At 37.1% G+C, this 26,952-nt stretch overlaps 1 protein-coding gene across 1 annotated transcript in view; it reads left to right on the top strand.

The window, feature by feature from the left end:
- COL24A1 (collagen type XXIV alpha 1 chain) overlaps positions 1-26,952 on the top strand; it is a 396,719-nt gene that overhangs the window by 10,233 nt on the left and 359,534 nt on the right. The window contains exons 3-4 of the mRNA XM_018045691.1: positions 2,024-2,088; positions 25,454-26,805. Of these exons, the coding sequence (XP_017901180.1) occupies positions 2,024-2,088; positions 25,454-26,805 (1,417 nt within the window). The remainder of the gene's footprint in view (positions 1-2,023; positions 2,089-25,453; positions 26,806-26,952) is intronic.

Below are 26,952 nucleotides of genomic sequence, written 5' to 3'. Positions count from 1 at the left end.
AACTTGTTATAACTGCAAATTCTTGAGCTCCACCCCGACTTACTGAGTCAGAAACTCTCAGGGTGGAGCCCAGAATCTTTAAGAAGCCCTCTAGGTGATTATATGTTACATGCTCCTGTTGAAAACCATGATCTGGAGTAGCAGAAAAGAATTTTTTTTTTAAAGGTCAAATCTTATTTGTGTCATATTATGAAATCAGATATGCAATTTAAGCAAAGTATTAATATTAGATTATTTTAAGTACAATGTAACTATTAACAGTAAATATTCTAAATTGTGTTTTCTCAGAGTTTGGTACATACACAGTCAGTATTAGATCACTTGGTTAAAAATGTGTACATGCTGAGGATCCACTTCAAATTTATGAAGTCTCTGGGAAGGCCCAGAATCTGGATTTTCCACAAGAACCCAAAAATGTTGGCAGACTAACATTTGAGAAACATCTCATGGATGACACCATATATGGGAAACTATTATAGGCTTCATTAAAATAGATGGTTCAACTATTTGCACATATCAGTTGAAATTTCTATGATTTAAAATTGATTTTTATAGTTAATAACAGTTTTTTATCAAAGTCTATTAAAAACTGTTCTGTTCAAATAGTATAATTTTATAGTATGCATTTTATATACTGAAGTGAAATCGCTCAGTCATGTCTGACATAAATAAATAGTATAATTTTCTATTGGCTCACTTTTTTACATTAACATGTTCCTTATTCTTGTTGACAAAGGTAAAAACATAGCTTTGATGATATATAGAAAATGTACCGATTACTGCTAGCACAGCAGGAACCTAAAAATGATTTTCAAAGGGCTTTGTCATCACTCCTTGCAGAACTGTGTTTTCAGAAATATCATTTGGGGAGTCTGTGGGTTAGACTGAACAGAATCAGAGTCTATATTAGCAAGAAAAACTAGATCATAAAATATTTTCAGCATGCTCATTACTTTTTGAAACTATCTCTGATTTTCAGCTGAGAGGTAGATAAAGCTGATTATGAAGACTAATCAACAAAATCTATGAAAAGTTTGATTAAGCTAAAAAATTGTAAAGTATTTTCTATGTCACTAATCAATGTGAATGAACATTTTGATTTGTAGTTGGTTTGAGTATGGTGTTTACAATTATGCTAATCACAGTGGTCATTGCTGATATCTACAGGTTGTTATATTTTTAGAATCAGTCGTGAATCTAGTACAAGTGATTTGAATATAATTTTCACATAGATCTTATATAAAAATGTTTAAACAAATAACTGATCCCATAAATTTATAATAACTGTAGTTAAGTGACTGTAAGTTGTATTTTGTGCCAATCTGCCAATAATTTTAATTTGTATAAAATTGCATTTGTGGTGATTTGACATAATATATACCACTTATAATAATTTCACCTGTATTAGTTCACATTTACTGAGTTTTTCCTCTGTGCCAGGTACTATTTTGGGTACTTGAAATGAAGCTTTTTAGTTAATCTTCAAAAAACCTTATGAGATGGATTTAATGAATGGAAACACTAGGGCACAGAGTGATTATTAAATAGGGTGCCCAAGACACATAGTGGCAAAACCAAAACTTGAATTCAGGGCTCTTGCTTTTAATCAGTATTAGTATTAAAATACTGTGTTAATTAAAAATAGCTTCATTCTTAATCCTTTACTAAGGCAATGGCACCCCACTCCAGCACTCTTGCCTGGAAAATCCCACGGATGGAGGAGCCTGGTAGGCTGCAGTCTGTGGGGTCGCTAAGAGTTGGACACTACTGAGCGACTTCACTTTCACTTTTCACTTTCCTGCATTGGAGAAGGAAATGGAACCCACTCCAGTGTTCTTGCCTGGAGAATCCCAGGGACAGGGAAGCCTGGTGGGCTGCCATCTATGGGGTCGCTCAGAGTTGGACACGACTGAAGTGACTTAGCAGTAGCAGTAGCAGTTGCAGCAGAGTTTATTTTGGGTTTTATAACTTATAGGTCATAAATGTCCAACTAAGTTTTTCCCAATTTTTTCTTTATTTTTAGGAAACTGCTTCTTCATTTTATTGTACTATGTGTGTCAGGGGGTACTGTTCATGCACAAGATCAAGGTAAGAATGTTACCTTGTTACTTATTTGTTTATGTAAAAAATTGGATTTCCGAAAGCAAAAGTATATAATTTTAAAGTCATTATAACCTTAAATTCAGCATTAAGGAATAAAAAATTCTTTACAGAGGACAATGAGAATGTAAGGGTGAAAAAACCAATTTGGGGGGAAATATGACCTTTAAGAAATTACTCATATCATCTGTCTGTGAAATTACTTACATTTTTAAGAAAACTCTCTGTAAAAGGGAAGTTTTGTATAGTAAAAAGACTTTGTTTGTGACTTCATTCTAAGTGGGAGTTATTGAGGGTGGCAAACTGTGACTGAATTACCTTTGCACTTCTTGAAACAACGCAAGCGTATGCTAAATGTTCCATCTAGACTTACATCATTAAGAAACAAAATTTTGCATACTAGTGGGCTTGGGATTTCATTTAATTCAAATGGAGAGATTTGGAAAATAGTTCAAATTTTGTTTTTGTTTGGTAGCTAGTTGCTCTGATAGTATGGTGATAGAGTTTCTGGTATCTATGTATATCCTAATTTATTCATTTATTAAACAGCATTTAAATAATATTTTCTGCTTACCACATAATATCCTGATTGCCAGTAATTGAAATGTGAATAAAAAATAATGCCTCTGGTTCCAAAGTGAAAAAAAAAAAAAAAAAACATGTGCCGTTGTCAAAGGGTAAAAAAAAAGTGCTCACTTGATAGAACCAACTTTTCAATGAGCGAGGAGTCACTTGTCAATTTGGTCAATTTATTGAATAATATTAGTAAAATAGCTGTAGGTAGAAAGAGCACAGAGGGGTGGTACTCTGACCAAACTGATAGGTGGACAAAGGTAAGTATTCTGTCAAGTAACACAAATATGGATTAAAATGTATCACAGAAGGCATTTTCTAATTGTCTTTTATGGGAAGGTCATTAAATTAGGTCACATGTAACTTCATGAAGTGCTATTCTTGACCAAGTCATTTGTTACTTTAGTTTGCTAAACTAAAAGGGAAAGTTTGAAGGCAGGAGGAGAAAGGGACAACCAAGGATGAGATGGTTGGATGGCATAACCGACTCGATGGACATGAGTTTGAGCAAGCTCTGGGAGTTGGTGATGGACAGGGAAGCCTGGCGTGCTGCAGTCCATGGGGTCGCAAAGAGTCAGACACAGCTGAGCAACTGAACTGAGCTGAACTGCAGAGAGAAACTATCTTTCAATTTCTTGTTTTTATTAGTTAGTTTCTGAGAACTTGTTAAGTACCAGTCACTGTGCTAGCAGGATATATGTTTTCTTCGTCACCGCTCCATTGCAGGGTTTTTATAATTACACCCATGAATTCCTGAGTCCAAGGTTAAGAAGAATAAATAACTACCGCAAGGGTTGCAGGCTAATAATAAATGGGACAACTAAGATTTGAACTCAGGTACTTAGACTGCAGAGTCTACAGAGTCTTTAAAATTAAGCCTCTTGGACAACAGAGAAGATAAGGAAAGGAGAATTGTCATTATTAATATCTATTTCATGTGTTGTCTTTTGCTGGAACTTTACATATGCTATTCTAATCCTCATAATGAACCAGTAGGGTGATTATTATAGATGAAGAAACTGAGGCTCAAGGAAGGTGCTGGTCCAGGCTTACATAGCTAAGGTCTGAATCTGGGTATGTCACAGCTGCACTATTCGGGCCCCCTGCCCCAATAAAAACCAAAACCAAAATCAAACCAAAAAAAAACACCTCTTTCCATTATAAATCCCATTGCTTTACAATTGCCATCTGTTGGTGTTATGAGTTTAGTAATTTATAAAATGTGTCATTATCAAAATATTGAAAACCTAAATGAAGAAGGAAAACTGAATATTTATGAATACATTTTAAAAAATTCAGAACCAGTGAAGGGAGTATATGAAAGAAATATCTTTCTTTTAACCTTAAGGTTTCATTTATAGAATACAAAATGTGCTGTTTTATTTCAGGGTGAACACCTTTTAAAATTTCACATATCCGTACAATTTTATTTTGAGTTCTCAACAAAAAGAAAAATATTTTAAAAACTTCTTTGATTTTATAAAATTGAATACTTTCGAGCAAAAAAATGAAATGAAAATTGTGGTATGTTATCAGAAACTTAGAAGTACTATTTTCCTAAAATTGTTGTTGTTGAAATAGGATGATACAATGTCTAATCAGGAGGCTAGAAAAATATTTTCAGAGAAATTGTGATTTGATAATGGTTACAAATGATATTTGTAACCTTAACACTGCTGAAGATGCCTCCTTGAAAGAGATGATCCCAAATTAGAGTTTTCAGAAACAAATATATTTATTGGTGCTTACAGTAGTTTCCAAAACTTAAAGTATCAAAGTATTAGTACAAGTATACAGTTTAAAAATCAAGTTGAGCTGCAAAACATGTAACAGAAAATAATATTCCCTGACCTTATCTAATCCTGCAATTCTTTACCCAAACTCTTAGCACTTTCTTTTGGCTTTACTATCCATAGTTCTTAATAATATGCTTGAATATTATATTGACTTCCTTTTTTTGATGATGAGTATTTAACATTTTTATACTATCCCATGCCCCTCCTTCATTGACTTAGACAAGGCTGTGGCCCACGTGATCAGATTGGTTAGTTTTCTGTGATTGTGGTTTTCAGTCTGTCTCCTCTCTGATGGAGAGGGATAAGAGGCTTATGGAAGCTTCCTGATGGGAGAAACTGACTGAGAGGGAAACTGGGTCTTGTTCTGATGGGTGGGGCCATACTCAGTAACTCTTTAATCCAATTTTCTATTGATGAGCAGGCTGTGTTCCCTCCCTGTTATTTGACTTGAGGCCAAACTATGGTGAGGTAATTAAGATAATGGCAACCTCCTTCAAAAGGTCCTTGTAGGCACTACTGCACTCAGGGCCCCAATCCTACAGTAGGCCACCACTGACCCACGCCTCTGCCAGAGACTCCTGGACACTCACAGGCAAGTCTGGGTCAGTCTCTTCTGGGGTCATTGCTCCTTTCTCCTGGGTCCTGGGGCACACAAAGTTTTATTTGTGCCCTCCAAGAGTCTGTTTCCCTAGTCCTGTGTGAGTTCTGGTGGCTCCATGGTGGGGTTAATGGCGACCTTCTTCCAAGAGGGCTTATGCCATACCCACGTCTACTGCACCCAGAGCCCCTGCCCCTGCAGCAGTCCACTGTACCTCTACAGGAGACCCTCAAACACAGTTCTGCCTCAGTCTCTGTGGGGTCTCTGGGTCTTGGTATGCACAAGGTTTGTTTGAGCCCTCAGAGTGTCTCTGGTGGGTATGGGGTTTGATTCTAAATGCAATTTCGCCCTTCCTACCATCTTGCTGGGGCTTCTCCTTTGCCCTTGAATGTGGGTTATCTCCTCAGAGCCGCTCCAGTGCCATGCAGATGCCACGCCAGTGCGTACCGTCTTGCTGGGGCTTCTCTGACCTTGGACGTGGGGTATCTCCTCAAAGTCATTCCAGAGCCATGCTCCGCTATATAGCTACTAGCTGGCTCCTAATTAGAGAAAGAGAGTGTCTCAAAATTCCCAGGCCCCTCACCCACAACATGCTTTATGAGATAACATTGGCACAAGGTGAGTTGTCCTGGGAGTACATCAAGGCTGTATATTCTCACCCTGCTTATTTAACTTGTATGCAGAGTACATCATGCAAAATGCTGGACTGGATGAAGCACAGGGTGGAATCAAAATTGCTGGGAGAAATATCAATAACCTCAGATATGCTGATGATACCAAACTTATACCAAATTTATGGCAGAAAGCAGATTAGAACTAAAGAGCCTCTTGATGCAAGTGAAAGAGGAGAGTGGAAAAGTTGGCTTAAAACTCAACATTGAGAAAATGAAGATCATGGCATCTGGTCCCATCACTTCATGGCAAATAGATGGGGAAACAGTGGAAACAGTGGCTGACTTTATTTTCTGGGGCTCCAAAATCACTGCAGATGGTGACTGAAGCCATGAAATTAAAAGATGCTTTCTCCTTGGAAGAAAAGTTATGACCAACTTAGACAGCATATTAGAAAGCAGAGACATTTTTTTGCCAACAAAGGTCTGTCTAGTCAAAGCTATGGTTTTTCCAGTAGTCATGTATGGATGTGAGAGTTGGACTATGAAGAAAGCTGAGTGCTGAAGAATTGATGCTTTTGAACTGTGGTGTTGGAGAAGACTCTTGAGAGTCCCTTGGACTGGAAGGAGATCCAACCAGTCCATCCTAAAGGAAATCAGTCCTGAACATTCGTTGGAAGGACTGATGCTGACTCTGAAACTCCAATACTTTGGCCACCTGAAGAGGTGACTCATTTGAAAAGACCCTGATGCTGGAAAAGATTGAAGGCAGGAGGAGAAGGGGATGACAGAGGATGAGATGGTTGGATGGCATCACTGACTCTATGGACATGAGTTTGAGTAAGCTCCGGGAGTTGGTGATGGACGGGGAAGCCTGGTGCGCTGCAGTCCATGGGGTCACATAGAGTCGGACATGATGGAGTGACTGAACTGAACTAATGCCCCCTCTTCTTCTTCTAGTCTCTCAATTTTCTCGTTTCCTCTTTTTGTTGTTGTTGTTGTTGTTGCTTTGTGTTCTATGGCACTATCACTAATTCTCAGATATCCCAAAAGAGTTTTAAAACTTGTTTGAAAAATATTTTTTAAAAAATGCACCACATACTCTAATCATTTGATTTTTTTCCCACCCTTGGAGATATTTCTTCTGGAAACTAACATTCTGTTGCAATGGACTGAGAGCTGTCTAATTGTTTGTAGAATTGATGTCTCTCATCTGTGTTAGATCCAGTGTCTTGGAACTCATTTTCCTTTTTCATTGTCCATTACCTAATTTGAGTGGAGCATATCATCTGGTAGCATCCTGAGAATGTGTACTTAGATGGTATACTCCTTGTAACATTGCATTTCTGAGATTTTTTTTTTTTTTTTTTTTTGTATTTTACTCATTTTCTTGACGGGAGTTCGGGTGGGTATAGAACTTTAGGCTATAAATAGTTGTTGGTCGGAATTTTTAACTATTTTTTGCATCAATTGTCTTTTGGCTTGCAGTTAAGAAATCTGATGTTTTACTAATTCTTGATTTTTTATATGTTACCTTTTAACTTTCCACTTTAAACCTTAGGATCATGTTTATCCCCAATATTTTACAATTTTGCAATAATGTGTTTTGGCACAGGTCTTTTTTCAATATATTCTGATGGGTAATCATTAGGCCTTTTCAATGTAATAGAAACATTTTTCATTTTCTGGGAATTTTCCTATCTTAGTTTTGTCTCTCTGACATATTTATTTCTTCTCTCTGCAAGTTCTGTTGGTCAGATATTGATCTCCTGGATTGAGTGCCTTATTTTTATTTATTTATTTAGCTCTGATTTTCCATTTTTATTTTCTTTCCATTTTATATCAGATTTTCATTAGTCACTATTCTCAAATATTTTAATTTTTTTTACTAATGCTGTATTTAAATTTTTAAGAGATTTCTCACTCTGATTGTGCCTTAAATTTTGTTCTTATTTCTTTGATGCAATATCTACTCAGCTCTCCAAAGATAAAAATAATTTTGTTGAAGTTTTGTTCTGCTCCCTGTATTATCTTTGTTTCCCACAAGTTTTGGTTTTCTTTAATCTGTCTTTTATGTTGGAAAAGTTCTTAAGTCTCTAGTACTTGTGTTTTAATTTAAAAGCAAGGCAATAAAAATATGCTTGGAAACTCATTTTTCATGTGTGGGCTTTTTAACTGGCATATTTTACCTAGAGTGTGAAAAATTAGGAGCTTTGCCGGCCAGCTTGTTGTTGGACTGCAAATGTCTAAGGCTATCCAGTTTGTTCAGAGAAGAATCCTCCAATTTCTTACTTGTAGAATATAATCCTGGTTGCCACTGTTATTGGAGTTAAACAATATAAAGAGGTTCTTATGAGGGGAAAAGGTGGTGGTCTCACCGTTTAGTATGTAGATTTTTACTGAATTCACTTTTTCTCATTATGGCACTTCTCTTCCATCTTTTGCTAGGATTTATGCAGTGTCTCTCTAGTACATAAGTAAGCTTTAATCTTCAATTTTACTCTCAAAGCTTCTTATACAGACTCTCAAGCCCTCCTCCTCCCACAAATGATGCCTTATGCTGAATTCAGTGATTTGGTGCATTTGGTTCTTGAGCTTTGTCAGGACTTTGCCTTGTGAACTGGCCTGCCTGTTATTATTTATTGCTTCTGCAAGCCCTTAGTGTTCAGTTTTCTCAGCTCTGCTAATTCCTTCCTCTGTTTTTCATTTTTCAAAAATTTGTTGATGTCTCTTACCTGCTGTTGTCTCTTCTACCCTTTCGCTTTGCCCATATGGTTTTAAACCACATTTTCTTATTCCCATTTTAGTGAAATTTTAAGACTGAGCAGAGATAAGCATCTGTTATTTTCCATGTTTTGTTATTCATTTACATTTTAGCATAGCTAAGACCATTAAAGTATTATATTAATAAACATAAATCATTTGTTTTATAACCATAGTTTTGATATAACCAAATGAAAAAATGATTCTATTATACTTCAAAAGAAAATTGTTTAAGGTTGAGTCTTCTGAGAATTTGGCAGATAATGATCCCTTTTCTTACATAATACAGTCTACTTTCCTTATGTGGTTGGTGGGTTGGTGGCCAGGGAGATAAGCATAGTTGTAACACCTCTACATAATACGTTACACCATATGGCATGTAAACTAATTGTCAATATACACAGCATTCTCCAGTTCATGATTGCTTGGTGTGCAAACCACATGTGTAGAAATCTGTGTAAAATACTTGTCTCCAAAAGATATTTTCTGTGGAAGTATTAACCCAAAATGTGTGTGTAGGAAGCAGCTCATTCTAGTTGCAGGAACTCCAAGCATTTTCTGTGAAAACCCCGACACTTAACCAAAAATTTTTCACGTAGGTAAAGCTTCATTGCTCGTTTTACAAATTGCTGTTGTTGCTGTTTAGTTGCTAAGTCATGTCTGACTCTTTGCAACCCCAAGGACTGTAACCCACCAGGCTCCTCTGTCCATGGAATTCTCCAGGCAGGAATGCTGGAGTGAGCTGGGCTGCCATTTCCTTCTCCAGGGGATCTTCCTGACCCAGGGATTGAACCCAGGTCTCCTGCATTGAAGGCAGATTCTGTACCACTAGTCCACCAAGGAAGCCTGATTTTATAAATAAGTTGCTTTTATTTCTTTACCCAAAATAGGTGTATTTATATTAAGAATACTTTTTAAAGTCACATTTCCTTTTTGAACATACCCAGTGATTGTGGTGCAGGTCCTCTGGAACCAGCAGCCTGGGTCTGTGCCCAGGTTCTAGTGCCTATCAGTTATATGACCTGGATCAAGCTTCTTACATTCTTTGAGCCTCGATTTCAGGACTTCAAAATGAAGATGGTAATAATTCTTACCATGTAAGAAGAAGGTCATTGTGTGGATAAGATGAGATAACACATGTAAAGTGCTTAGTGCATAGCTGTTATGTATATGATGAGTATATGATAAATTCAGTAGGAAAAAAAATACTCTGAACAACTTCCTTTTTCCATATACCAGTAGTATGAAGAAATTAAAAGTTGGTTTTAAACAATGTCTTTAGTTCCTTAACTCAGTGAGCTGGAATCCAGGAAGCCTATTGTGAAAATTAAGTTTTATATGGGGCAAAATGAGGACTGAAGTCTTGGAGAGACACCATTTTAGACAGCTGTGGGGAACTGCTGCAAAAGAGGCAGGAGGAAGGTCAGTTCAGTTCAGTCGCTCAGTCATGTCTGACTCTTTGCGACCCCATGAGTTGTAGTACGCCAGGCCTCCCTGTCCGACACCAACTCCCGGACCCTACCCAAACTCATGTCCATTGAGTCAGTGATGCCATCCAACCATCTCATCCTCTGTCATCCCCTTCTCCTCCTGCCCTCAATCTTTCTCAGCATCAGGGTCTTTTCAAATGAGTCAGCTCTTCGCATGAGGTGGCCAAACTATTGGAGTTTCAGCTTCAACATCAGACCTTCCAATGAACACCCAGGACTAATCTCCTATAGGATGGACTGGTTGGATCTCTTTGCAATCCAAGGGACTCTCAAGAGTCTTCTCCAATACCACAGTTCAAAAGCATCAATTCTTCAGCACTCAGCTTTCTTTATAGTGTAACTCTCACATCCATACATAATATATACATAATTTTGATGAAGGGGAAATACATGCAGTCAAGCATATATTTTTTTGCAGAAGGCTTCTGCTAATCATGAACATTTGTTACCATGAAGGACTTTACTGCTTTTCTAGACATGAGGAGATACAAGAATTAGGCTCATAAAATCGGCTTCTGAAAATATCTAACTATCTGATGACCTGTTCTGCCAGTTTTTCTCAGAGCACAAAATGGCTCATTTTTGCTCTCCACCCTGAATTCCTTTCAGAGGGTGTTGAAGATCAGCAACTATAGCAGAACATGGTTAAATCCGTGTAGAGGTAGATGGCAAGTGCCCATGGAAAGTGTCAATTTGTAGTTGCACTATCTTTGAGTCTTAATTCTGGCAAGACGATTTGGCTGAGATTATACAGAACAGTAGAAAGTGGGTAGTGGGTGCTTACCTAGTTAATCCAGTCAATTTGGGTAATTTGCCAAGGAAAAGTATATTAAGGCCTGTATGATCTTTCTGATTTACAACTCTGATTTTATTTTAGACAATCAGTTTATTTTTTCATTCCTACAGATGAAAAAAATATAGCTTTGGGGACTTAATTGACCAACATATATGAAAATTTTAAACAATGAAAACTTGTCAAAATTAAGTGCTTTCCCGGTGACCCAGTTGGTAAAGAATGTGCCTGCAATGTGGGAGGCAGGGGTTGGATCACTAGGTTAGAAAGATCCCCTGGAAAAGGAAATGGCAAATCTGCTCCAACATTCTTGCCTGGAAAATTCCATGGACAGAGGAGCCTGGTGGACTCTAGTTCATGGGGTCTTGAAGAGTCAGACACAACTGAGCAACTAACACGAGTGCTATTTTATAAGTTATTTAATAATGAGTGAATACTGTATTTTATTACACTCCATTAAATGAGATTACTCATAACTTATTATCTGAAAATTGATAACTTTCTTTGAAATCTTTTGTGTTACCAACTTCTAAGAGGTGTAAGAATTTTTACATTTTGGAAGAGAAACATGATGCTATCCTTGTTCCTCCAGTTTGTGATAGAGTATTGTTGAATGTTGACAGGTGAAAGGTAAAATGGGTCTTTGGCTCTTGTGTACTAGAGATGTAAGCTGTGGGTTCAGTCCTTGGGTTGGGAAGATCCCCTGGAGGAGGGCATGGCAACCCATGCCAGTATTCTTGCATGGAGAATCCTATGGACAGAGGAGCCTGGTGGGCTCTGGTCCATATGGTCACAAAGAGTTAGAGGCGACCGAAGTGGCTTAGCACACACAGGATTTGAGGAAACAAGTATAGACATAGACTCTCCTTGTCTGTTGGTTTAGACATTATTTTCTACACCAGAGAGTCAATTACATAGCCACTGGAGTGAGTTACATGCTTGGGTATGAGTCATAGTTTTAGCATCTACAGAGATGCCATTTCTCCTTTTTTTCTCCCTCCCCCCACTTCCTGTCTATCTCTCTTTTCATCTCTCCCTCATCTTCCCTCTGCCCATAATTCTTTTCTCTTAGCTAGTGATAATATCAATACTGCTTATTATACAGGTTTCAAATGAAAGGCAAGTAAGGTTGAAATGTCTGTGTTTATATCTGGCATTAGCCTTGCAGGCTTAGAAGACTGATTTTTATTCAGTCAGTTCAGTCACTCAGTTGTGTCCGAATCTGTGCGACCCCATGGACTGCAGCACACCAGGCTTCCCCGTCCATCACCAACTCCCGGAGCTTACTCAAACTCACTTCCATCAAGTTGGTGATGCCATCTAACCATATCATCCTCTGTCGTCCCCTTCCCCTTCCACCTTCAATCTTTCTCAGCATCAGGGTCTTTTTCATGAGTCAGTTCTTCACATCAGGTGGCCAAAGTATTGGAGTTTCAGAGTCAGCATCAGTCCTTCCAATAAATATTCAGGACTGATTTCCTTTAGGATGGACTGGTTTGATCTCTTTGCAGGCCAAGGGACTCTCAAGAGTCTTCTCCAACACCACAGTTCAAAGGCATCAATTCTTCAGTGCTCAGCTTTCTTTATAGTCTAACTCTCACATCCATACATGACTACTGGAAAAGTGATAGCTTTGACTAGATGGACCTTTGTTGGCAAAGTAATGTCTCTGCTTTTTAATATGCTGTCTAAGTTGGTCCTAACTTTTCTTCCAAGGAGCAAGCATCTCTCAATTTCATGGCTGCAGTAACAATCTGCAGTGATTTTGGAGCTCCCCAAAATAAAGCTTGTCCTGTTTCCATTGTTTCCCCATCTGTTGCCATGAAGTGATGGGACTAGAGACCATGATATTCATTTTCTGAATGTTGAGTTTTATGCCAAATTTTTCACTCTCGTCTTTCACCTTCTTCAAGAGGCTCTTTAGTTCTTCTTCGCTTTCTGCCATAAGGTTGGCGTCATCTGCATATCTGAGGTTTTTGATATTTCTCCCGGCAATCTTGATTCCAGCTTGTGCTTCATCTAGCCCGGCATTTCGCATGATGTACTCTGCATATAAATAAGCAGGGTGACTATACAGCCTTGACATACTCCATTCCCAATTTGGAACCAGTTCATTGTTCCACGTCTGGTTCTAACGGTTGCTTCTTGACCTGCATACAGATTTCTCAGGAGTCAGGTCAGGTGGTCTTGTAGTCTCATCTTTTTCATAATTTTCCACAGTTTATTGTGATCCAAACAGTCAAAGGCTTTGGCATAGTCAATAAAGCAGAAGTAAATGTTTTTCTGGAACTCTCTTGCCTTTTTGATGATCCAATAGATGTTGGCAATTTGATCTCTGGTTCCTCTGCATTTTCTAAGTCCAGCTTTAACATCTGGAAGTTCACAGTTCATGTATTGCTGAAGCCTGGCTTGGAGAATTTTAACCATTACTTTACTAGCGCTGAGATGAGTACAATTGTGTGATAGTTTCAGCCTTCTTAGGCATTGCCTTTCTCTAGGATTGTAGTGAAAACTGACCTTTTCTAGTCCAGTGGCCACTGTTATGTTTTCCAAATTTCCTGGCACATTGAGTACAGCACTTTCACAGCATCATCTTTTAGGATTTGAAACAGCTCAACTGGAATTCCATCACCTCCACTAACTTTGTTCGTAGTGGTGCTTCCTAAGGCCCACTTGACTTCACATTCCCGGATGACTGGTTCTGGGTTGGTGATCATACCATTGTTATCTGGGTCATGAAGATCTTTTTTGTATAGTTCTTCTGTGCATTCTTACCACCTCTTCTTAATATCTTCTGCTTCTGTTAGGTCCCTACCATTTCTGTCCTTTATTGAGCCCATCTTTGCATGAATGTTCCCTTGGCATCTCTAATTTTCTTGAAGAGATCTCTAATCTTTCCCATTCTACTGTTTTCCTCTATTTCTTTGCATTGATTGCTGAGGAAGGCTTTTTATTTCTCCTTGCTATTCTTTGGAACTCTGCATTCAGATGCTTATATGTTTCCTTTTCTCCTTTGCTTTTTGCTTCCCTTCTTTTCACAGCTATTTGTAAGGCCTCCTCAGACAGCCATTTTGCTTTTTGGCATTTCTTTTTCTTGGGGATGGTCTTGATTCCTATCTCCTGTACAATGTTGCAAACCTATGTCCATAGTTCATCAGGCACTCTATCAGATCTAGTCCCTTAAATCTATTTTTCACTTCCACTGTATAGTCATAAGGGATTTGATTTAGGTCAGACCTGAATGGTCTAGTGGTTTTCTCCTCTTTCTTCAATTTCAGTCTGAATTTGGCAATAAATGGACATGGAACAACAGACTGGTTCCAAATAGGAAAAGGAGTACATCAAGGCTGTATATTGTCACCCTGCTTATTTAACTTATATGCAGAGTACATCATGAGAAATGCTGGGCTGGAAGAAACACAGGCTGGAATCAAGATTGCCAGGAGAAATATCGATAACCTCAGATATGCTGATGATACCATGCTTGTGGCAGAAAGTGAAGAAGAACTAAAGAGCCACTTGATAAAAGTGAAAAAGGAGAGTGAAAAAGTTGGCTTAAAGTTCAACATTCAGAAAGCGAAGATCATGGCATCTGGTCCCATCACTTCATGGGAAATAGATGGGGAAACAGTGGAAACAGTGTCAGACTTTATTTTTCTGGGCTCCAAAATCACTGCAGATGGTGACTGCAGCCATGAAAGTAAAAGACGCTTACTCCATGGAAGGAAAGTTATGACAAACCTAGACAGTGTATTAAAAAGCAGAGACATTACTTTGCCAACAAAGGTCCGTCTAGTCAAGGCTATGGTTTTTCCAGTGGTCATGTATGGATGTGAGAGTTGTGACTATAAAGAAAGCTGAGTGCTGAAGAATTGATGCTTTTGAACTTTGGTGTTGGAGAAGACTCTTGAGAGTCCCTTGGCCTGCAAGGAGATCCAATCAGTTCATATTAAAGGAAATCAGTCTTGTTTGTTCATTGGAAGGACTGATGTTGAAGGTGAAACTCCAATACTTTGGCCACCTGATGCAAAGAGCTGACCCATTTGAAAAGACCCTGATATTGAGAAAGATTGAGGGCAGTAGGAGAAGGGGATGACAGAGGATGAGATGGTTGGATGGCACCACCCAGTCAATGGACATGGGTTTGGTAGCTCCGGGAGTTGGTGATGGACAAGGAGGCCTGATGTGCTGTGGTTCATGGGGTCTCAAGGAGTCAGACACGACTGAGCGACTGAACTGAACTGACTGCATTTTGGACTCTTTTGTTGACTATGATAGCTACTACATTTTTTCTAAGGGATTCTTGATTCTTGCCCACAGTGGTAGATGTAATGGTTATCTGAGTTAAATTCACCCATTCCAGTCCATTTTAGTTCACTGATCCCTAAAATGTCGATGTTCGCTCTTGTCATCTCCTGTTGGACCACTTCCAATTTGCCTTGATTCATGGACCTAACATTCCAGGTTCCTATGCACTATTGCTCTTTACAGCCTCTGACTTTACTTCCATCACCAGTCACATCCACAGCTGGGTATTGTTTTTGCTGTGGCTCCATCTCTTCATTCTTTCTGGAGTTATTTCTCCACTGATCCCCAGTAGCATATTGGGCCCCTACCCACCTGGGGAGTTCACCTTTCACTGTCCTATCTTTTTGCCTTTTCACACTGTTCATGGGGTTCTCAAGGCAAGAATACTAAAGTGGTTTGCCCTTCCCTTCTCCACTGGACTACATTTTGTCAGAACTCTCCACCATGAGAAAGGATCTATTTGTCATTATGCAAATCTGTGCTCATACATACACATATGAGTTGTGTCTCGCTCTTTGCTACCCCATGGACTGTAATCCTCCAGGCTCCTCCGTCCATGGAGTTTTCCAGGCAAGAATACTGCAGTTGGTTGCCATTTCCTACTACAGAGGATCTTCCTGACCTGGAGATCAAACCACATCTCTTGTGTCTCCTGTGTTGGCAAGTGGGTTCCTTTCCACTAGCGCTGCTTGTGAAGCCCCCTATTTGTCATTAGTTTGTAACAGAACAACAACAAACCAAAAATTGCACTGATGCCTAAAGAGGAGGTATCACCTGAACTGTCTTGTCAGATGAGTAAATTTGGCATGAAGGGACATTCTTATCAGGACTCTGAAAGAATGCGTTTTTTTTAAGCTTTGATATAGCAAGAAATTAAAGGAAAGTTAAATGTCAAGGATAGAAAATATAGAATGAGAAGATAAATCATTGAGAAAAAATGCATAAATTAGTATAAATTAGGGGGCAGTTGCAAAGACCACACTTCCTTTGACACCAACTGCAAATTTGAGGATCCCAAAGACCATTTTCAGTCTCAGCAATGCTCTAGAAGGATTCACAGAACTCAGGGAAATCTTTTATACTCTCAGGTATAGTAGATGTCAGCAAAAGGATACAGATTAAATCAGTCTGGAAAAGATACTCAGGGAGAGGAATCTAGGAAAGTCCCATATGTGGTGTGTCCAGTTATCCATTCCTAATAGAATCATGATAGTGCCAACCTCCCCAGCAATAATATGTAGTAATATGCACAGAATATTGCCAAATGATAAAGCTTGCTAGGAAGGTATGAGATGTGAGATTAGAAATGTAGGCAGGAGGTTACATCATTAAGGGCCTGAGGGCTGAACTAAGATGACTGAGTTTTGTACTGAAAGCTACCAGGACTGCTGATGCATTATAGGAAGGAGTGTCATGAACTAATCTTCGTTTTGTTCTGTACTTTACCAAGCTTTCTGTGGTAGCAGTGTGGATGAGGGGTGGGACAAGGATGTCATTCAAGACCAGCTGAGCCACAAGAGAAGTCTAGGAATACTGGAGTAGGTAGCCTATTCCTTTTCCAGGGGATCATCCCAACCCAGGAATTGAACTGGGGTCTCCTGCATTGCAGTTGGATTCTTTACCGAATGAGCTATCAGGGAAGTCCTAGAAATCTGTTAGGAGGCTAATATTAAATCTGGCTAAGTAAAGAGAACTCAGCTAAGGGTTGTGTTGGACGTGCTAATTGAATACAAAATGGGTGGGGAGAGAAGTATCAAAGATAATTACCCGGTTGCTGGGATAGATGATTGGGTTGATTAATTCATTCAAGCAATACTGTGGACCTACTTTGTGTTTAGTCATTGTCCTAAAAGTTGGAATATTATGATAAAACAATATGAAGTTCTTCTCTTAGGTACTTACATTTCAGCCGAAGAGCCAAGTAATAGGCAAGTTTATATACACATATATTTTCTCCTAAATTTTCAGTATTACAAAGAAATAATAAAGCTCAGTGAGACAGTAGAGTTAGAGAATGATTGGGGCAAGGAGGATGACTGTTTTATAGTTTATGTAATGTGGCTAGGGAAAGCCTCTCTGAACAGGTCGTATTTGAGCCTAGATCAGAATGAATTAAGGGTTTATAGCATTCTAGGCAAAGAGAAAAACGAATGCAAATACTGTGAGTTAAAAATGAATTCAGTGGCTTTAAGCCATAAGAAAAGACCAGCATGGCTGGAGCAGAGGTGGGATGAAATGAAAGGACAGATGAGATAGGCAGGAAGTGAGCTGTTGACATAGGTTTCAAGCATTGTGTCAAAGTTTGGATTGCATTTTTAGTATGATGGGAAGCCATTGAATTTTGCTCAGGAGAATAACATGATATAATTTGCACTATAGAAACATTACTCAGACTGATGGTGTGGTGTGGTAGTGGGGATCTTCACTGAGAAAGACACTAATGTAAGAAGAACAGAAGTAGGGTAAAATGTATTAAGTTAGAAGTGCTAGTGGGATAGCTAATCTCTAGTGGATAAATTGAATGGGTAATTAGTTATTCAAACCTCAGAAGAGAATTTTCTGAGTCAGCATATGTGGTTACTGCAACCATGGTTTAGATGAAGTCGTTATGTTTGATGTTTACAGTAAAAAGAGCAAAGCGTTGTCTTGGAAACACCATAATGTATTTTCTATTTAAGAAGCAAATTGGTGGAGATACAATCAGTTCTGCCATTGGGCCACCACATACGCATTCCTGAAAGTTGTCATGCTAAAAGATTGGCTCCAGAGGACTGCCTGCATTCAAATTCTGCCTCTGAACTTTCTAGTTGGATGACCTTGGGAAAATTATTTAAATTCTCTGTAACTTGTTTTTATAGCTCTCAGATGGATTAACAATAGCACATACTTCATTATGTTACAGGAATTACCTGGCTTAATATAGTAAAATTCTTAACATAGTTCTTGGTACATAGAAACAATTTAATTAATGCTGCTATTCTTATTCTTTAAAAAATTTACACCATCTAATGAAGTGCCTGATTGATAATAAGTATTCTTTAAATGGTAACTAGTTTCCTAAGTGACACAAACTCGGTTGATTTCCTGGTTAGAGTTAACTCATGAAACAAGTAACTTATAGACAACTGAGATTTTTCTTGCTCTATTCATCAGTACCAATTATCTAAATTTAAAATTGCAATTTGGTGGTATCTAGGGCTAGGCATAAATTAATGTAAAAAGTCTGTCCTATGATAGAAATCTTTTTCTTTTTCCTCCTGGTCTCTCCACCCCTCTTGTCTGTGACTTTTTATCCTTAAAAACTCTCTGCAAGCATGCCTCATTTTATTATACTTGGCTTTATCACATTTCTCAGATATTGTTTATTTTACAAGGTGGACATTTGTGGCAACCTTATTTTAATCATGTCTGTCCAGTGCTGTTTTTCCAGCAGCATTTGTTCACTTTATACCTCTGTGTCACTTGTGGGTAATTCTTGCATATTTCAAACTTTTTCATTTTTATATTTATTCTTGTGATCTGTGATCAGTGTTTCTGGTACTGTTGCAAAAAGAGTCCAATTCTCTGAAGGCTCAGATAGTGGTTAGCACTTTTAGCAATAAAGTAGTTTTTAATTAAAGTATGTACACTATTTTTTAGACATAATGCTGTTGCATACTAAATAGACTACAGTATAGTATAAACATAAGTTACTATGCACTGGGAAGCTAAGCAATTTGTGTAACTCACTTTATTCCAATATTGACTTTATTGTGGTAGTTTGTAACAGAGCCTGTAATATCTCTGAGATATTTCTATATGCTCTCTTTAGTCATCTACTCAAAACATTTGCTAAACATTCACGATGAGATGAGAATGGTTAAAACTAGAATAATAATTAGAGTTCACATCAGATACCAACTCTGGTGGCTACCTAGAGACTGTTCTCCACTCAGTTTTCTGTTGGGGAAATAATCCTGCCATGATTAGTGCGGCTTTCCAAGGGCAACGAGGTGGTGTGAAGAGCACCATGGCTAGAAGGCACTGTGGAAGGTAGACGCTGAAGATGTTAGACTTTGAAGTCAGTCTAATTGTGCTCAAATTCATTTCTACCTTTTATCAACTGTGTGTCCTTGACCAAGTTACTTAATGTCTCTGGACCTCATATTCTTCATCTATGAGATGAGTATTGACTTTAGTATAAACTTAAAACTCTAAGATACTTTCTTTTTTCTGTTTCTGAATATCATACAAATGAGATGAGATGAATGAAATAGTAAAGGAACCCAAAGACTGCATTTCCAGTAAAACTAGGTACTGATATAATCTTCAAACTCCCCAGTTCTGCTGAGAAAAGCAGATGCTCTGTGGAGTAAAGTCGATAGAAAGATTTCAGAAAGTAACAGCAAAAGCCAACTTCCAGAAAGTGAGGAGCACACCTTGAAGTACTTAACCTTTGAAAAGTGAAAGTGTTAGTTGCTTAGTCGTGTCCAACTCTTTGCAACCCCATGGACTATAGCCCGCCACGCTCCTCTGTCCATGGAGTTCTCCAGGCAAGAATACTGGGGTGGGTAGCCATTCTTTTCTCCAGGGGATCTTCCTAATCCAGGCATCAAATCTGGGTCTCCTGCATTGCAGGCAGATTCTTTCTTTACCTTCTGAGCCGCCAAGGAAGCCCCGTTGTATCTAACAAGTGCCGCAGGATCTGGGGAGAACCAAAGCTGCCCAGAGGGAAGTACAAGAAAGAAGCACAGGTAATAGCTAAATGGCTCACTGGGACAGATCTCAAAAAAAATGTAAAAAATCTGCTTCCTAAGGTGAAGGATTCATTCTGAAGTGTATGCCAGTGGGAGTGATTCCAGGGAAGGAGAGAGGAGTTGTGCACAGAGCTAGGTGTGGTCCTCCTAGACTAGCTTTGGTTCAGAGAAGGTGGGACTGTATCAAGGAGCCGTTTGAGCAGGAAACTTGGATAATGCTGAAACAAAACCTCTGCTTTTGAGATTTGGCAGGAATGGCTCTCCACTTTCTCCCAGCATCCTTCTAAAAATTGCTGGGATGTGAAACCATAAGAAACTAAAATAGAAAAACACAACAAGCTCAAATGTAGGGGAAAACAAGCAAAAATGAGAATGTGCACACAGAAAAACAATCCCTTCTATGGGAGGAAGATCATAAAGCAGAAATAGAAGAGCTCAGATATATTAAAAGGATATGAACTGTGAGCTTGTAGAACTCAAAGGAAGTAGTAAGGAAAAAAACCCTTTTACAAATCAAAATGAAATTGGAACACAAAGAGATTAGACATTATAGGAAGCACAAGATATGAGAAAATCAAACAAATGGAACTGAAGATAACTTACAGAGCAATGACATAGAGGACAGCAATGGAGATTCAGCATATTTATAATAGGAATTTTTGAAGGAGAAAATCGAAACTATAAAATACAACAAACACTCAAGAGAATTTAAGATTCGCAAGAACTTAGCAGTAAAAAAAAAAAAAAAAAAAAAAAAAGATGAAAACAGGGAAAAGAATCTCTACAACAAATGGGCATACTATGTGCCAGACACAGAGACATTACTTTGCCGAATAAGGTCTCTCTAGTCAAGGCTATGGTTTTTCCTGTGGTCATGTATGGATGTGAGAGTTGGACTGTGAAGAAGGCTGAGCGCCGAAGAATTGATGCTTTTGAACTGTGGTGTTGGAGAAGACTCTTGAGAGTCCCTTGGACTGCAAGGATATCTAACCAGTCCATTGTGAAGGAGATCAGCCCTGGGATTTCTTTGGAAGGAATGATGCTAAAGCTGAAACTCCAGTACTTTGGCCACCTCATGCGAAGAGTTGACTCATTGGAAAAGACTCTGATGCTGGGAGGGATTGGGGGCAGGAGGAGAAGAGGAAGACAGAGGATGAGATGGCTGGATGGCATCACTGACTTGATGGATGCGAGTCTGAGTGAACTCCGGGAGATGGTGATGGACAGGGAGGCTTGGCGTGCTGTGATTCATGGGGTCGCAAAGAGTCAGACACGACTGAGCGACTGAACTGAACTGAACTGATGTGCCAGACACAGTTATCCAGAATGATCAATATGAAGCCCTATCCTAATAAAAAGTCAATGTACTTTGAAGATAAAGAACATAACACATCTTTGGGGTATGCTGGTTTAAAAAAAAAAAAAAATTGAATCACTTAGAAGGAGAAAAATGTTAGCTGGCTTCAGATTTTTTGACCCTAACATCAACACCTAAGGCTGGTGGAAACATAATTGTAAGATATTCAAAGAAAGAAAATACCAACAAAGAATGTTACGTTCAGTGAAACTTAAGGTACAACATTACCAATCATTTAAAAAAGTCAGGAAAGGTTCTCATGAACCCTTCTTAAGGAAACTAATAGAGCATAGACTTCAGCAAAGAGAAATGACTACGAAAGACTGGTTCTATTTAATGTAAGAAGATATGGGAATGAAACAATATGAATAGCATATGAACTGGCAATATAGAACTGATACAGCCACCAAAAAAGGGGGAAGAAAAAGAGGAAAAAAACCCAGGAAGTAGATTAAGTTTGCTGATTGGTTCATCAGAAGCTGAGAATTAATATTATCTGAAGCAGATAAATTAAGTAGAAAACACTGTAAGGATAGTACTTAATGAAAAGGTAAATACTAAGAAAGATAATCTTATTGACTAATATTAGGTGGTAAAGGAAAAAGGGACAAAAAGGAGAAAAAAGAAAAGAAAACATTGTTCAGTAAAATTAATAGCTATGTCTAAAGTGGACTAGGGACATTGTATGCACTTATAACTTTAAAAGTAAACTTTAAAATAGAGAAACCTTTTTTATCTCAAAAGAACTACATGAAATAGCAAAGGAAACACATAGTGACTTTAAAAATTAAAATGGGAAAGCAAAATATGACAGATTAAGCAAACTATCACATCAATGAATGTAAATAGATTTAATTTTATATTCAAAGAAAAAATTTTCAGACAAGTCAAACTACTTCCACTTAAGACAGTACTTCAAAGTAGATAAAAATAAAGTATATGCAAATGTTATCAGATAATGCAAACGTGAGGACAAAGGGGCTTCATACCAGATAAGGCAGAGGTCATAAACAAAATAGACATTACTCCTTATCATTTGAAAAGGTGCAATACACAATAAATATATGAATATTATGACTATCTCTGTATAACAACCATAACATCAATATTCATAAAGTTAAGGCCACATGAGATAAAAAACCAAAAAAGATAAAATAGTGATGAGACTTTGTTAATCTTTTACTCCATGATAGATTAATTGTATAAAAAGGAGGGTATAAAGGATATAAAATAAACAGTGAGGTTCAGCCAACTGGTTTTAAGTTCTGTACCCTGAAAACCGTTGTAAGTACTGATCAAACACTAAAAAATTAACCATTTATTAGACTAAATTTCAAAAACAAAAAGTGCAACCTAGACACCATTTCTAGTCACAATGCTGTTAGGTTTTACTAAGAAAATCAGAAAATAAAACCTAACTGGAAAAGTTTGCATTTCTTCTTAAGTCATTTGGGTCATTGGGAAAAATACAAGTAAAAATTGCATACTTTCTAGAAAACTGCAAAAATGAAAAATCATACAAAATGAAAAGTATACATCAAAAATCTATGGGATACAGCTAAAACAGTATTTAGAAAATGTACTGCTTAGGTACTATGAATAAGTGTTCATCTCTAGAAACTAGAAAAAGAATCAAATCAAATGAAAATAAGAAAAAATAATAAAGATAGATGCAGAAAATGATATAGAAAGCAGACAGAAAATAATAGAAAGGATAAACAAATACAAGGCTCTACTTTTGAAATAAGCAATAGTTACCCTTAAGAACATAGACCAAAATATTCAAAATTGGAAATTTTAGGAGAGAATCTGAGATAGGGAAGCAAAAATAATTTCAAGGGAATATTATGATGATTTCTGAGTAATACATTTGGAGCCTAAAAGGAAGTTATTTCCTAAAAATATAAATTTTAAAAATTGATTCAAGAGATAGTTGAAATTTTGCATAAATTAACTGACATAAAAGAAATTAGGGTGAATGAAGAGCTATCAATGAAAAGGCCAACATGGTAACCTTGATTTACAACTGAGTGTTATTTAACTTTTGAGAAAAAAATTTAAAGGAATTTAAACTGTTCTAGGCCATGAAAAATAAAGTCTAACATTATAGTTGTATAAAGATAGTATAAAAATGGAAAAACCACAGACCAGTCTTAATGCAGTATGTCTATATATAAAATACTCAACAATCAGTAAGGTATTAAAAGAATAAAATACAATGATCAAGTAGGTTTTATTTTAGGAATGCAAGGATGGTTCAAAAATTAAATATTTTTGATTATTAAATGCTTAAAAATGTTTGATTTTTACAAAGCCTAGCTATTTGTCATAAAAACTCAGAATGGAAGGAAGTATACATGTATATGTATATTAGAATTGAAGGAAGCATTTATATTATGTGTATATGAATATAAATATTGAAAAGATGTATACTGAAGTTTTAAAATAATACTTTTTCTAGTCTTTCATTCTAATAGAATCAGAAATTTGAGGTAGTAGATAGCAGGGGTTAAATATAAAGATTGGTTTTCTCTGGGCAAGTAGCAGCCCTAGATATCATACCACTTAATTCTGACTTTTCGTTTGTGTAAAAGTAGCTGATCTGGCATCATAGAATGATAACTTTCACACACTTTATTATTGTATATACTTCAAGCATTGTGACTTTCATATTAGCAGTGTTTCTTCCATAGTTTATTTTTTGAATTGAGAATACCCTTAGAGGCAGTTAGCATTGAGAATATCCAAAGTCACAGATAAGCCCTTATGTTTCAGAACTGTAAATTTTCGTTGAAGATTGGGAATGATCTAGCTGGCAATTCATGTCTTATATTAAAGCAAATAGCCATATTATGGAATAAAATTAAAATCTGTTATGAATTATTTTAAAACATAAGACATCAACATTTTTTTTGCATGTTTTTATGGGGCCTCTTTAAAGTATTTCCCCAAATTCCTGGAGATGCATATAATTTATAACTGCTGTCAGGAATATTTTGGTGGACATCTGCTACTGTATTTGCAGTTTATAATAAACATGAGTTATCAAATATCTACTAATCTCTTATGAAAGGAAAACTAAGATGATGTGTAATCTTGCTGGCTAATCTTCAAAAATCTTAATTTTTCCTCACTTATGGTTATAAATAAATAGTTCTTTAATGTACAGTGATACAACTGGGAAATTTATCACCCAAAGAATAACAAAGATCACACGACTATCTCTGTATCTTTGAGAAGATTTATTATTTTTTATAAATGGTATATAATTTTGTTGGACTCTAGGGGTACATGTTACATCTGATCAGATTTGGGTGGGGCAAATTCATTCATTCAGAAGTTATAGAAAAGTTTGAAGAGAAATATAATAGATAATATAATAGGTATAATAGATATTCTAAGCAGACATAGAATCCATCTTCCAAGAGTTAATAATTGGATAAGGGAGATAGGCAATATACTATCAATAATATTACAATGAAAACTAGAAAAATCATAATTATAAAATATATGTAAAACCTATATTTTAATAAAAATTATTAAGAAAGTCTATAAATTACAGGGAGGCCTGGCGTGCTGCGATTCATGGGGTCGCAAGGAGTCGGACATGACTGAGCGACTGAATTGAACTGAACTGATAAATTATTTGGATTAAGAATTACTGTGGAGGACCCAGACAAAATAGAAGAGAGAGGAACATGTAAGGGAGAGAAAAATATACAGTGATCAGCAACTGTAAGAATTTCAGTTGTCTTGTCCAGAAGTTTTCAGGGTACTGGGTACTATATGTGTAGCACACACTTAAGGAATTAGGCATAGGGAGGGCTCTTATGTAACTTGCAAATTATTGGAAGGCTAAAGAGAAAACATTCTGAAAAATTATAGTTTAAATGGGTGCGTGAACTTAATTTATAAAATGGTTTCCAAACTTAAAATTTCTTTTTGTAAGTCTGTCTCCAGTTTCTCTTTATCACAGAAGTCATAAAATTTTAAATTCTAAATTAAAGAAGTAAATGACCATCTGGGAATCTTTGAACATATACATTCATTGGAGTAACAAATAAGTTTCCTAACTGGAAGAATGAAAGAACATTTATTAAACTTTGGGCATAGGGATATTGGGGTATGTGTGTTTCAGATGATAAAGAGTAACATTTTACTCTCCCTTTCCATACCTCTCATTACCTAGAAATTAGTTATTGATAGAGCATGTTTATTTTAGGGATTACTATTGATACCTACAAGGAAGATTTTCTTACTCAAACATTTATATGAACACATGAATGCCTAAGATTCTTTCTCTCTTTCTCTCTCTTTTTAATTTCCAGGCATAGATATTCTTCATCAACTAGGCCTTGGAGGCAAAGATGTAAGACACTCTTCATCAGTGACTGCTGTACCACCATCATCTACACCATTACCTCAGGGGGTCCATGTAACAGAATCGGGTGTCATTTTAACAAACAATTCCTGTATTGAATCACCTCTTATGAAAATTTTACCAGTCAACTTAGAACAGCCATTTACAATATTAATTGGGTTACAGTCACATAGAGTAAACAATGCATTTCTCTTCAGCATTAGAAATAAAAATAGACTGCAATTAGGAGTACAGTTATTACCTAAAAAATTAGTGGTATACCTTGGAGGAAAGCAGTCTGTTTTTTTCAACTACAGCGTTCACGATGAGCGATGGCACTCATTTGCCATTGCTGTTAGCCATCAAGATGTCTCAATGTTTGTTGAATGTGGAAAGAAATATTTTAGCAGAGAGACTCTTTCGGAAGTTCAGACCTTTGATTCTAACAGTGTGTTTACCTTGGGAAGTATGAATAATAATTCTGTCCATTTTGAAGGAGTAGTATGTCAGTTGGATATTATTCCTTCTGCAGAAGCATCTGCAAACTATTGCAGATATGTGAAACAGCAGTGTCGCCCTGAGACAAGCCTTCCTCATACAACTATTGTATCAACTAAGATATCAGAAAACTCTCTCCTGCCCAAAAGATTGGGTGAAAATGTACTGTCACAGGACACACTTACTGAAAACAAAAGTGTTCTAGATTTCACAAATAATGATTCTGTGGCAGTGAATAAACAACAAGAAAACCAGATATCAAGATCTCAGTTAACTTCTCTTCATTCACAGAATGTCTCTGCTATGGATCTTGTGAACCATGTGATTCAGACCAAAGAATTGATCACTGAGCAACTTATTCAGGCAAATTTAAGCCTGCCAATGTCCCATGGTAGCCTCAATGAGCCAAGGAAAAAAAACAAGGATAAATTTACTTCTCTTCTAAATGCGTCGGACAATATCACACAACATAATGCTAAAGTAACTGGTCTGTCACCACTTAAGAAGATATCATCCAGTCTTCCACATATAAAACAAGATGCAGTTAAGAATCTCAAGAAGGCTATCACAGCAAATTTGCACACTAATGAACTGATAGAACTGCAGCATATTTTAAACACAACCTTATACAGAGTGACAGATGAGCCATCTGTGGATAATCACCTTGATCTAAGGAAGGAAAGTGAATTTGATCCTGATGCTACTTATCCCATCGAAAATAGCTATGAAGCTGAGCTTTATGATTATTATTATTATGAGGATCTTAATACAGTGCTCGAAATGGAGAATCTAAGAGGGCCAAAAGGGGACACTGGACCTCCTGTAAGTTATTATTTTTAAAATATGTCTTAATGCACTAATTTACCATCCATTTCAAAAAGAATTCTCTGGGCTGAACAATATAGAACAGATCTGTCTTAAGTATGTAGCCTGGCTTACTGTGAGTACATTCATGGTTGCTATAATATA

The sequence above is a fragment of the Capra hircus genome, chromosome 3 (assembly GCF_001704415.2).
Source record: "Capra hircus breed San Clemente chromosome 3, ASM170441v1, whole genome shotgun sequence".
NCBI lineage: Eukaryota > Metazoa > Chordata > Mammalia > Artiodactyla > Bovidae > Capra > Capra hircus.
The sequence above is the reverse complement of the archived record's forward strand: the minus strand, read 5'-3'. Positions and strand labels throughout refer to the sequence as shown.